We start from the raw sequence: 13,598 nt of genomic DNA, 5'->3' as shown, positions 1-13,598 counted from the left end.
AAAGTTGAAGTTGAATAGCGAAGCACGAGTTCAAAGCATCTCAACATTTGTTTCTGAAAATCTGATCAAATTTCACGGTTGGAAATAAATGAAATAATTGATTAAAGGGGATTTTCCCCCTTAATTTGCAGCCACTTTTCTCAGCTACGGCGCTTAAGAAAAAGAGAGAAAAGAAAAATAATAAATGAATTTTAAGAGAATCCCAAATTCCCTGGCTCCTCCCCCTGACGGCCCCTTCCATCCATTTTCCCCCAAAACAGCTCCGGTGTTGTTGTCACCCTCGGCGGGTTCACCTTCCGCTCCTTCCGAGTAAGTGCCCTCTTTTCCACGGGCGGCTGCGTGGACGCGGCCCGGTCGTGTACGGCGTCCCACGTCCCGGTTGAACCGACGAGCCTCGAACGCAACTTCACCGATGGTGCGCGGCAACATCCACACTAGTTTTGGTTTAGTTGTCCCGACTAGCTAACTAGCTTGTTCTTAGCTAAGAAAAAAAGGGCATTTGGCTCAGGGCTACACAACTATCCTGCCGACGAACATAGTGTATTAAGTTCTCCTAAAGTAAACAAAATAGATTTCACTGAAAGATAAAAGACTATGCAGTGAAAAAACGGTAACGGTTTTTATTTTTCAGCGCAAGTAAAACTTGGTGAACTCAGTCAACCTGACGGGGGCAGGTCATCGTTCAGTTGGAGTCATTAGCATCGAGCCGCCTTATAACTCGTTTAAGAGTAGGTTAGTTAGAGAACTAGTTCAGTTGTTACGCAGGACAAAAGTCGAACTCTTACTTACTTACTGTTCCCTCTTAAGTTAAAGTTCAGACATTATAATGATACATGTACTAATCTGTTACATTATGATGTAATTACCAGCAATGTGGATATCTATTAAAAGTATGTTATTGAGAACAATACATTATAGTGATGATACATTTTCACATTACATGTCCGTTTAATGTCTGGTATTTCAGTTAAAAATATGCTGGATTGTATATGTTCTCTATCACATATTAGTTATAGTATCTTGTAAGCATCCACAGTAGTATTTTATTTGTGGCTATGGGAAATATAAATAGCAGATGGATTTTATTTTATAGTATAATTTGCCCTAAATTGAATTGCATATTTTTCTTTTAGAATAGATAAAAGTAACGTAGAAGTTGTATTACATCCACTCGATCAATTAGTACTTAATGTATGACACTATAACACATGGCTACTTAATTTCAGTATTTTGCGAAAAGTACATATTGAGGCAATAGAGTGTTGCCCAAATATGCACTCCTGCTCCTTGAATCTGAACTTGTCAAATTTCAAAAAAGAAAAAGCATTTTTCTCATCTGTTCACTGGATTGTCGCATCTTAGTCTTCACACATGGTCCTCTTACCTCCCCTTTGTGCCAGATACCCTGTTGCTGCCTTCACGATGATCCGTTCATAGCAGGAGAATAAAGAAGAGCTCCAGCAGAGCAGAAATGTCTCCCGGTGGCCAAAGTAAAGGCGATTATTCCGCAGTGCAAGTTGCGGTTCGAGTGCGTCCCCTGCTGCCTAAAGAGCTTCTACGCTGCCATGAGAGCTGTATCACTGTGGACCCCGAACTTCATCGGGTTACACTGGGTCACGACAGACACTTTCTTTGTGACTTCGTCTTCGAAGAAACCTGTTGTCAAGATGAGGTTTATTCTGTGTCTGTGCAGCCCCTCATAGATGCCTTCTTCCAGGGTTTCAACGCTACAGTCTTTGCCTATGGTCAGACAGGCTCAGGCAAGACTTACACTATTGGAGAAGCTAATATATGTAAGTGATTTTTGACAATTTCCTTTCAAATATCCATGTCACTTGTAAAAGTCCCATTTGTTTTTTTCATATTTAAGAGCTGAAGAAGTCTATCATCCTATCAAAGAGAATGATAGGCAATTAAAGCAAAGGCTTTGGACAGGTGGCATCAGGGGGCGGGATGGGTGTCAGAAGGTAGAAATCAAGGCAGCTTTTTGAAATGAGCTATATGCTGTGGTCCCGCAGGAAATGTGCGATCTTTTTTAAATGGCCTGCTCAAAAGAACACCAGGGAACAAAAACAAACATTTTTTTGATAGGACACAGGGACTGATGTTGCTGTCATATCATGCCAAATAATCATGACAGTCTCTATGGTAACTGTTCTCATGTAAACAGGGGTATCTATGTGCCAGCTGCACTCTGTTCATATATGAGCCAATAGCAGCATCGGTGTCCACAGAACATGTTGAGCTAAGCATTCATCCAATAAAAAGGAATCAGAAAAATGATCACATGCCCTTTTGAAGGGGGTGATAAACATAAATTCTTTTGTAAGTAAGGAATAAGAAGCTTACTGTTTGAAATCGCTGAGGATGCAATGCTTTTGTCAAATTGTAGAATCATTGCTCAGTATGTTAAGAAGAAGTACCTCAGGTTTTGTCCAGGTTTTGGTCTTCTGCAGAATTTGGATGATCAGCGTTAAGCTTTTTTCCGATTTGTTTGTTTTTCACTTAGCTTCCTTTAGAGATGAGGAGCAGGGCATTATCCCCAGGGCTGTTGCGGATGTCTTCAAGCTGCTTGATGAAAACGACCTCACTGACTTCTCAGTTCGAGTCTCCTATCTGGAAGTGTACAAAGAGGATTTCAAGGACTTATTGGAGGTGGAAACTGCAAGCAAGGACATCCACATTAGGGAAGATAAGGGCAACATTGGTAGGAAATGGCTATTCCCTTTGTTCCACTATGCAGTAGTATGTGTTAAAATAGATGGTGTGTACATGTTTTTTTTTACACGTTATATCTTGTATTTCATAGTGTTATGTGGTGTGAAGGAGTGTGAGGTTGAGGGTCTTGACGAGGTGCTGAGTTTACTGGAATCTGGAAACACAGCCAGACACACTGGTGCAACCCAGATGAATCCAAACTCGAGCCGTTCTCACACCATTTTTACCTTGTACATGGATCAGCGGCGGGGAGGCTCACGCTTTTATGGGACGGCTACAAGCACTGGACCACAAATGATATCCTCCAAGTTTCATTTTGTTGATCTGGCTGGTTCAGAGCGCATCTTAAGGACAGGAAACACTGGAGAAAGATTAAAAGAGAGTATCCAAATAAACAGCGGTCTGCTGGCCCTGGGTAATGTTATCGGAGCACTCGGGGACCCAAAGAGGAAAGGTTCCCACATACCGTACAGGGATTCTAAAATCACAAGGTAAGTTTCAAGGAAGTAACAATTTTAGTTTAGCAGTACTGTATCATTTAAGTGTGCATGTAGTAGTACTTTGACTAACTATCTCTACTCCTTAGGATCCTAAAAGACTCTTTGGGAGGAAATTCAAAAACCCTGATGATCGCCTGCATCAGTCCATCCTCCTCAGACTTTGATGAAAGTCTAAATACACTGAACTATGCCACAAGGGCACGAAATATTCAAAACCGTGCCACAGTGAACTTGAAACGGGAGCCGGATCGGGTGGAAGGGCTGGAGCAACAAATCAAGGCCCTTCGCAGAGCCCTGGAAAACCGCCAACGTTCTGAGACCCGCATCATTTCACACGCCGACCCAAACAGGAGACCTCGACTTGGAGAGGGGGAGATCAGCAGACTTCAAGCCCAGAGTGCGCACTTTCGGACCTGCACCGACACTGCGTACAGGTTAAAGGGCATTCATTATTAAGATGTACTGAATACTTGAAACAGTTCAGTATTATTGCAACACACTTTGATGCGTTGCAGTCATAAAAACAGGTTTCTGTATTGAATGCAAAATGTCATATTAAGTGCAGTTATCTCCATGGCAAGCGTTTGAGTTGTAATTTGTAGATTTAGTTGTAATTCTGCGTAGGACTACTCAAAAGCATAATTTTTCCCAGGGTTAGGGTTAGGGAAAATAATTTCTAGTGACTAGTATTACACACAAGATGAATTTTGTATTGAAAACCTCATGATTTGACACTCGGTAGCATCTGATGATGGATGCTTTCTGATCCCTCCACTCTGTTGTGAAATCCATGTATGATATTTATATATTACTGTCAAATTTGCAGGTTGATACGGGAGCTGCAGAATGATGGAACACTTAATGCAGAGCAGAACCTGCGAGTCAAAGAGTGGCTGTGCTCAGTGGAGGAGGAACGGAGTGGCCTGACGACAGCCTCTGGACCAGACAGTGGCATAGAGAACAGTTCCACTGAGGAAAGTCTGGCACTGCGAAGGGGAAGGCCTTCATTAAACAACCAGGTACATCTCATTGACCAGAATACAGTAGACATCTGGATTCTATGTTGATTTCATTAAGATACACGGGTGATCCGGGACCAATAAGTGTATAAAATGTATACTTTTAATCTAGGATCCAGAGGCTTTAGAGGAGAGATGGAGCTATCAGCGTGACGGTGAAAAAGAAGGTGTTAAAGAGGCCCAGCTTCAAGCACAGATCCTGCGATTGGAGAAGGAGAACACAGACTTCTTGGCGGCTCTTGAAGATGCAATGGAGCAATACAAGCAGCAGGTCAGATTCAGACTGGTTCAGTAATTTTTTTCATTTTAGTCCCAGCATGGAATCATTTTAAATATTTCATTTGCAGAGACACAGAGCACTTACAGTGATGTGGTCAAACAACCAACCTTTCCATAACCAACCAACCTATTTTGGTTGAGTCAATGAGAAGGATTTTTTTGTTTGCATATCAGCTTGTTGTGAAAAAATTATCTTTATTCACAACTTAACGTTGGACAACTGCACAGTCACACTGCTATCACTATCCCTTGTCTGAATAATGTCACTAATTTTGTTGACTGTCTCTCTCAGCGTGATAAACTGCAGGAGCAACAGGACCTGATAGCCGAATTGCAGTGTCTTCTGTCCAGCCCAGGCCTGCTAGGCTTGGGCTTGCACCTCAGATCAAGACCACACACTGCCCCCATGGCATCCCTGCATCACAGCCAAAATGGACTTTCACACAGACAGGTCTCCTTTACCGTCCTTGTATTGCTTAAAACTGTGATTGAAATGAGTTACTCTCACCTAGAATCGAATCAAACAACACACACAAGTAATTTAAAAGATGCAGGCTTCCACTATCAGTTTAAGTCTTTGATATTGGCCAAACACATTAATCCCGACTCATTTTGAATCCATAAATATAACTGATGCAACATCAGGTATTTTTCAGTGAATTTGTCACCTCAAATTTGCTCTTATAAATAAAAAGAAATAAAAAAGATTGTTTTGAATATAAGACAAAAGAATGGCAAATATTTGCAATTAAAGACTACCTCTTTGTGGTTACAGATCAGTCCAGTAGGTTATCTTGGCTATGGTCCTTGTGTTGACCAGGATATCAGCCATTGTGAGGAGCAGGAGGTCCCAGGAGGAACAGACATGCAGGAGACTGATGAAGAGAGCAGTCATTTAAACCATCCCCATGACAGACGCAAGTATGTTTTTAGAGTCATAGCTGGGAGTTTACTGTTGGCTTAAGTTATAATCCGATAAATGCTTCTCATGTTACTGAAATTCTATATGTAGCAGTTATATTTATTGAAATTTACGTGCTGTTGTCAGGCAGGTGAATCAGACATGGACCATGAGGGACATGGTCTTGGCAGGACTACCTGCCGCTAGTAAAGGACTAGCATCTCTGCCTGAGCTAGACCAGCACACAACTTTAACCAGAAAAGCATGTAAGTTGGAAATCCTCTCTGGAAATCAAGCTACAATAAAGCAATCAAAGTATTTCCATGATTTCTTGAGAAAGTTTGCAAGTGTTAGATGGTTTGTCTTATTTTACCAAAATAGACTTCAGTTATTTAGAATTTCTTGTAGTGAAAACATTTTGATTCAGAACATGTTTAAATGTTTTTGGAAATTCTCTATAGCCCAGGGGGGAAAAAAGACAATTGTTCCTAAATTGATAGCATTATAATCTTGTTGGGTTTAAGTTGCTGATGGGCACCATGACTGAGGTCAATGCCTTCAGCCACACAGTTTAATGCATGTTTACGTTTAAGTGAGAGAAAGGCTTAGTTGCAGTGTACTATGATTCATGGATAACTTCAGATTCACATTTTTGAGTAAAGACATTTTAGTGATTAGTTTTACACAGATATTTTGTTTTTGTTTTGTTTTTTTTGTAAAGAACTGCTTCACTTGTGTTTCTGATAATCTTATTACTTCGCTGCACCTCCCTGCTGACCCTGTGTATTACTTTCCCAATCATCTTTCAGCCAACACCAGTGCTGGGGAGATATCTGTACATGAAACTCTTAAAGGTTTTGAAGGTGTCTCAGAATGGGGTCTTCTTCAGGCTCAGCAGAAGATAAGGGAATTGTCTGTCACCATCCGTATGAAAGAGGAACTCATCAAGGAGCTGGTCAAAACTGGTGTGTATCTCTAATTCCAATATCTCATCTGCTAGATCTCTTTTCCAGCCCCTATGATTTTTTTCCTCCACATGTTGTAAAATGTTAGCACCCTAGTGACAGAAGTCATGAAGTCATTACAGAAACACCAAGATAATTTGCACTGAAAAAGAAGACATGTGCATGTCATCTATGTGATTGTTAGGTAAAGATGCTCAGTCTCTGAACAGACAGTACAGCCATAAGATCACAGCTCTGGAAAGTGAAGCGGTGCAGGCACGTCAAGAGCTACAGGAGGCCCAACGGCAGCTTCATGACCTGGAGAGGCAGGAGAGAGAGACCAGTGCAACAGACAAAACCAGAGCACAAGAATGTCGTAGAAAAATCGCTGCTGCCCAGAGCAAAGTTCAGGTTTGAGAGTCTTTCAATATATCAAGCATCTATTGATGGAGTTTGAAGATGCTTGAAATGGCTTTCAAGCCATTTCAGCTCCCTGTCTTTCTCTAATTTATGATTGACCAATATTTTATATTCCTTTAGAGTGGGCATTTTGATACACTCATTTTTATTTACTGATAGACATCAGGTTTCTGGTTGTGTGTTAGGTACTTAGTCAGCGTCAGAGGGACACTGCTCGGCTAGCTAATCTGCCGGCACAGAGCGAGCGTCGTGTGTCAGAACTTGAACGCAGTGTTCAGTCAATGAGGCAGCAGCAAGAGCAGCTTCAAAGACGCCTGCGCCAAGAAAGCCAGCAGAAACGTCGTCTGGAGACTGAGATGCAACGGAGAACTCACAGAGTCAAGGTGAGAGCATGGACCCGTGATGATGAAGAATGGCTATAATGTTTTGAAAATATGGTCAAGTCCACTGAAAATGTTAAAACATTGTTGCCATTGTCTATCACAACTTCTCAAGAATAAAATTTGGAAAAAAAAAACCTTGTTACTGCTTAAACTCTGGGCACTTTTGACAAAATCAGTTTCCTTCTGCACTTTTATTTGATCTTTCATCCAACATTTGAACCTCTGTGTCTCTCTTACAGGAACTAGAGATAAAGAATGAGCAGCAGCAAAAGATTCTGAAGATCAAGACTGAGGAGATAGCTGCCTTCCAGAGGCAGAGACGGAGCGGCAGTAACGGCTCGGTGATTTCATTGGAGGAACAACAGGTTAACTAGATTCTCAATCTCATAGTACTTACATATCAAAGCTACGACAAGAGTGTTTGATACTTCACTGCCTCAGGCCATTTTCACACCTTCTTTGTTCAGTCTGACCAGTTACCCAGATGAGTGCTATGAGGCCGTAAGCAGAATAACATTTGCTTCATGTTACAGATGCGACCTCAGTCCAGATCAGACTAAACTTCGATTTGGTTTGCTTGCAGTGTTTGCATTTTTCAGAGACCCGAGTTAAGCATTCGTCTGCAGAAGAAATAGAGCTACTGATAGAGATGTCAAAATGTGTACGCAGGGAGAGTAAATATATGCATTGTAATTTATTTCCCTGAAAAAGTCAAGGGAAGACTTTGAAAAATGTTGGTGCTGCTGTCCTGGCAAAGTTACAATAATATCCGTATAGTTACAACAAAATGAAAGTGTTCAAAGAGTCTGCTGAAAAGACAGATGTCAGAATAGAATAGAATGCACCTTCAACTGTCCCACAAAGGGGAAGCACATTTGCGTAAAAATAAACCAACTCACATATCTGTCACACAAATCAAAAGCCTTGAGTGAAACTAGACCTACACCATCAAATATCTGCAAGACATTCTCTGTTTTGTCTCCCTGTGAGCAGAAGATTGAGGAACAGAAACGTTGGCTGGATGAGGAAATGGAGCGTGTACTGGATCAGAGGAGGGGTCTAGAGGATCTGGAAGGAGAGCTGACTAAACGAGAAGAAATCCTAGCCAAGAAAGAAGCCCTGTTGCAGGAACGCAGTGGACTGGAGACAAAGAGGCTTCGATCCAGTCAGGTGTCTACAAACACAACCGCCTCAGTACAGGACCTCAGCACATATGCAGACGCTAACACGTTTTCACTGGATACCGTTCCCTCCAGGCCCTGAGTAAAGACCTAGTGACACTTACAGGCCGTATTGAGTCACTTGAGCGGGAGCTGAGTGAGAGGAACGGTCTCCTCCGTAGCAGCAGCGCCCAGGACTCCCAACAGATCCGCCAGGAAATCTCCAACCTGCGTCAAGAGAAAGATTCACTGCTCAAACAAAGAGTCGAACTGGATGATAAGCTGCGCCAAGGGAACCTTCTCTCACCTGAGGTCAGTTTTTATATTGGGGTTCAAGCTAACAGATAAATTGTTGGAGAAAGAAGAATTAGATTTAGATAAGTAGAGATAACGTAGAAGAAGATATGTAGCAAAACATAGCTATCGATTCACGTCCTCATGAACCCTTTTCACTCTCTTCTGATGTAACCAGGAGGAACGAACCCTTTTCCAGTTGGACGAGGCGATCGAAGCTCTGGATGCTGCTATTGAGTACAAGAACGAGGCTATCACTCAGAGGCAGAGGCAGCTCAGGGCTTCAGCTAGCATGCTCTCTCAGTGGGAGATGAACCTCATGGCCAAACTCAGCTACCTGTCAGCCTCAGAGACCAGAGCGCTGCTGTGCAAGTACTTTGACAAGGTTTGTCTCTCCCTCGGCCTGAGCGGAGCTACAACACTGGGAATGTCTTCGGTCATTGAGTGGATTGAAAAAAGCAAACCAATCAGCGGACAGTTACAACTGCTTCTTAATAGTAATTTGTCAAGCTAATGCTATCTTCGTCTTAAATGGTTTGAGCCTCAATGAACTCCCCAATGTATCTGTTGTAACATATTTGTGTAAATGGGTTCTGTAGGTAGTCTCCCTGCGTGAGGAAGAACGGAAGCTCCAACTTGCCCTTGCGGAGCTTGAAATGCAGCTGGACGAGCAGCAAAGGCTCGTCCAGTGGTTGGAGAACGCCCTTGACCGCACACAGCTCGACACCGATCGTCGGCTCACACAGCAGCAGAAGGAGCATGAAAGGAGTGTCCAGCTCCTACTGCAGCAGTGCAGAGGTGTGTGTCACATTGGTTGCTGATCAGATCAGAATCGAGATTGCTCATAAAAGCGTGTATGCATGTATCCATATGCTCATTTACTGTTGTACTCCTGTGACCGTAGACAACGTGTATCAAAAAAGTTTTAATTACTTTCAAGAATTTCAACTGAATTCAAAAAACCTGTCATGGATTTACAGCTGTCCTACACACAGAACTCAGGGAGTTGTTTGAACATTTTTGTTTTGTGGTGTTCTTGGCTTCTACCATGTGTAGAACAAATGGATGAGGGCCTTGCAGGAAGGCAGAGGCAGTATGAGGGATGGATTCATAATCTCAGCAAGGAACTTAACCACTACAAGGCAGCAAATCTGGAACTAAGCAACAAACTGAGGGAATTATGTGGTCCCGTCAGCCAGGCAAAGGACCCAACTAAAGGTAAACATTTTGTCCGATTCCAATGATTTTATTAAGAATTGTATGGAGGCCTTTTGTCTTCACGCCTTTTAAGAAAGAGACCTCCGTTTCAGTCTTTTTCTTCCCAAATAATCTGGATCTGCATGTGTACCCAGGGTTTCAGAATGACCACCTTATTTTTAAATCTGTGATGCTGCCTGGATCATGAAATATTTCTGTCTGTCAAACTAAATTTTAAAAAAGCCTTTACGTTGAAGCTGCAATAATTGTCTTATATTCTTCTTTGCTCCTCAAGTATTTCAGTCCAATTTTACGTAGTTATTCATTTTATCATTCACTACTGAGAAGCACTCAGGTTTTGGAGGGAACCTATGGACACTGTTCTCTAATGGTCTTCTTTACCCGATGTCTCGTCTGTCAGTATGTCTACCGGCTGACGGTAAGCAAGGAGGCGTTGGCACTGTGGAGAAGGCCCCCCGCTGCGTTGAGGATCACCACGGGGGCAGAGGTGCAGCGCAGCCAGACAAGCTCCCCAGGTCCAGGGAGGAGATGCGTGAGCTGGTGAACACCCCTCTTCCTTCAACATGGAGACGTTCTTCGCTCCCCATCATGGAGGAGCTCTGGCTCCGAACAGCTGGAGATGTACCGGTCACCCGTGTTGTCCAATCAGGGATGGGCTCCTGGGGCGGGCTCACATCCCTGCCTGTGTTGAGGCCTCGCAAGGAGTCTCGCCGTTCTAGCCTCAACATCGGACCAATGGCCTCAAACAACACATTGATAGATGTTCGGAAGAATCCTTTCTAAATGCTAAATGTATCTTAAGGTTATTACATAAAACTCATAGGTTCTGGGTTTTAAAACATATATTTTGTATTATCCTTTTTTTTTACATTGTCCGTGCCTGTATATACTTTTTATTTTGTTTTTAACAAACCAGGAAACCCACTACTTTGTATACAATCATACAGTTACAGCTGTACGAGGTACAAGAAAGTCACTAAGGCATGAATCAGGCTGTCTTGCTCTCTAATCGTGTCCTTTGACCAATTATAATATTTTATATTAAAATATTTGATCTGTTACAGTGTATGTCAGGTCATTGTTTTCATTTACATTGATGTATATATCAGATAATCTTAAATATGTATTTTACCATTTAGAACACGTGAATTTTGCAGCTTTTTTGCTAATTTTCTTTCACCACGATGGTGTGAAGACTGAAGTTATCAACGTTTTCATTTTAAATTTCTAATCTTTATCTTTTGACGATGATACCAACACCTGTAGAAACAAACGCGTTTGTTGTGACATCGCCAGTAAATACTTTCCAACATTGTTAACGGGCAGGACGTCTCCTCGCTGCAGAGGAGCTGTTTGACCAGCAGAGGGCAGCGTTACCTCAATCCTTTAGGAGTGTCAGTCCACGCTTGAACGCTCTGGGTGTACGCGCTCAACTCCCTTCAGTGACAAATCTAAAGAAAAAAAGAGAAAAGAACTTGGTATTCACACAAGACAGTGGAAGGACCTCAGTGACCTTTAAGCAGAATTGATTTTATTCTGAAAATAATCTGTTTTTCCCACATTGTATTATCTGTAATCATGAATTATCAGATTACAGACTGAAATTAATCCATTCCATTCAAAATTACTTGATTACATACTATAATATTACTTTCAGATACTTATCAGCCAGTTTACTTATTTTTTAGAGACTTAAAAAATTGTACATGATAAACAGCAAAATCTAGTCCCCTCATCTTGACCATGAAGGGTTTAGCAGCTTAACAGCTCCCTGACCAAAACACGAAGATAAAGGATTTAAGAAATTAGATGGAAGGTAGATATATTTACTCAAATAGGGAATGGTGTTAATAAGCTGTAGTGTCAGATGTTTAGATCACAAACTGATAAAACAAACCTCTGAGCAGGCTTTGAGTGAAAAGGGGAAAAATACCTTTCAATTCAAATAAAATTTCCGATAAAAATCACAGTAAAGATAAATGTAAAATCTTTTGTTTTTTTGCTTTTGAGAAATGGATCCTTGTTTGATTGTAGCAAAAAAATGCAGGTATAATGCTTCCTATACGATGACACATGAAGGTTCAGATGTAAAATAGAAAAACTTAATGGCGTAAGACTTCAAGAAGTTTGACTTCAAATTAAATCTTTGGAAATCCACGCTGCAGGCTACAGAAGAAAGAGATCGGGGAGCGAGATCTCATCTTTAATCCTGGGATTATTTGGTTATAACTGTCTCATACGAGCGCCTCTTGATCTGACTTCATCGACGCACCGACTCTGATCGACTGTCCTTCCAGCTCTGGATGGCGCTACATCCGGGCATTTGCAATATGAACTAATAGAGGAAGTAAATTAAGACAGAAGTCGCCGCATCACGTGAAATTATTTTATTTTATTTTATTTTATTTTATTTTATTTTATTTTATTTTATGAAATGATTATCAAATGTGGTTTAGGAAGATTGCACGCGCGAGCCGTCGATCCCGGAACTCCATCCATCCGTTGATAACTTAAGAGCCAATTAAAACCGCGCGTTTGAGGCGGGTGCACGCGCACGCTCCGATCGTTTTGCGATTGGCTGACAGAGGAACTCGTCGCCGTGACGACAGCGCCGCCGGGAGGAGGACGCGCGGAGAAAACACAGCCGGAGACGGAGGCGAGCGGAGCAGTTGGAGGCTGCGTCCGGGGACGCGGGGCGGGAAGGACGGCTTCCCGGGGCTGCGTCGCTCGCTCGCGTCCGAACGGCGGAGCCGGAAACCTGCCGGTCACGGATACAAAACAGCCATCAAGGATCACCCCCTCCTCCTCCTCCTCCTCCTCTTCATCCTCTTGATAGTTTTGTGTGATTTATCGATCACCTGTTCGTCCGGACGAGGCTGCGGGACAAACTCGTGCAGGCACCTGGATGTTTTTGGTCTTCATGGATGCAACCGCATCTCCGCCGCGCCAAGTGAAAGACTCATCCGGGATGCGACGGTTTCTTGACGTGGTGTAAGTTTCATCCCGGATCTTTTCGACAGGCATGTCAGTGAACGCATCACGTTGCAGTTTGACACGTCCTGCGATGCAAACCGCCACATTTGGTCGATTCCGACGACTCCAGTAGATGTCATAATAAAAGCAGCCATGAGAGCCCACATGCAGGCCCATCTCTCCAGCCTCTCTCCAGCCTCCAGGTTTCATGGCAAACTGGCCATGTTGGAGTCTTTATTTCATTTTTAATCATTTTGGCAACCCTAACAGCATGAATTATCCCACCGTCTTTTTTTCACCCACCCCCCCATCTTAAATCCATAATATTTTTACTGTCATGGTCATTGAAGGCAGCACGAGGTTCAAATCTCTGGCTTCCACCTGAACAACATCCTCCTCAAGTCTGTCGTCTTTTGAACGATCTATCTATTGTTACCGTGTCACGTTTGTTCCGTGTCTGTTTTTTCCACGCAGGGGCCCCGTCACGGCATTTATTTGCCAATTAAAAGGAGTTACGTCAGACGCAATGGGAAATAGAGGCGTGGGTTCACCATGGGGTTGTTTTGGGGGGTTACAGTGATTATTTATATTGTTGGAATAACAGCATCCTTGCGTTTACAGTGATTAACTTTTATTCTTTTCCAGGATATTAACGTTTGTCGTGGTGGTGCAGGGGAGGGGTCATACACGTGAATCAGCAACAAAATTACTCTTTTTTTTAAATTCACAAATAAAATGAATGAATAATGTTATATTCAAGCCTTATTATTCTGTTCAGGAGTGGCGTTG

The 13,598-nt window shown here is 42.5% G+C and overlaps 1 protein-coding gene across 2 annotated transcripts; it reads left to right on the top strand.

Moving 5' to 3' along the window:
• The first annotated feature begins 260 nt into the window (after nt 1-260).
• On the top strand, nt 261-10,870 carry kif7 (kinesin family member 7). Of its 2 annotated transcripts, none has more exons than XM_086174871.1 (20): nt 261-309; nt 1,401-1,793; nt 2,510-2,707; nt 2,810-3,209; nt 3,305-3,652; nt 4,045-4,237; nt 4,350-4,508; nt 4,809-4,967; nt 5,292-5,437; nt 5,565-5,683; nt 6,227-6,382; nt 6,567-6,772; nt 6,967-7,164; nt 7,404-7,529; nt 8,158-8,334; nt 8,421-8,636; nt 8,797-9,003; nt 9,218-9,416; nt 9,675-9,836; nt 10,237-10,870. In XM_086174871.1, the coding sequence occupies exons 2-20, from the start codon at nt 1,472-1,474 to the stop codon at nt 10,617-10,619; spliced, it is 4,074 nt and encodes a 1,357-aa protein (XP_086030997.1). In that variant the 5' UTR covers nt 261-309; nt 1,401-1,471; the 3' UTR covers nt 10,620-10,870. The 2 variants fall into 2 exon arrangements, with proteins under 2 accessions (XP_086030997.1, XP_086030996.1); XM_086174870.1 differs by having other exon boundaries at nt 284-415.
• Nucleotides 10,871-13,598: the final 2,728 nt, after the last annotated feature.

Source organism: Fistularia commersonii, chromosome 27, assembly GCF_037954325.1.
Source record: "Fistularia commersonii isolate RoL2024-O1a breed Wild chromosome 27, RoL_Fcom_v1.0, whole genome shotgun sequence".
Lineage (NCBI taxonomy): Eukaryota > Metazoa > Chordata > Actinopteri > Syngnathiformes > Fistulariidae > Fistularia > Fistularia commersonii.
The sequence above is the reverse complement of the archived record's forward strand: the minus strand, read 5'-3'. Positions and strand labels throughout refer to the sequence as shown.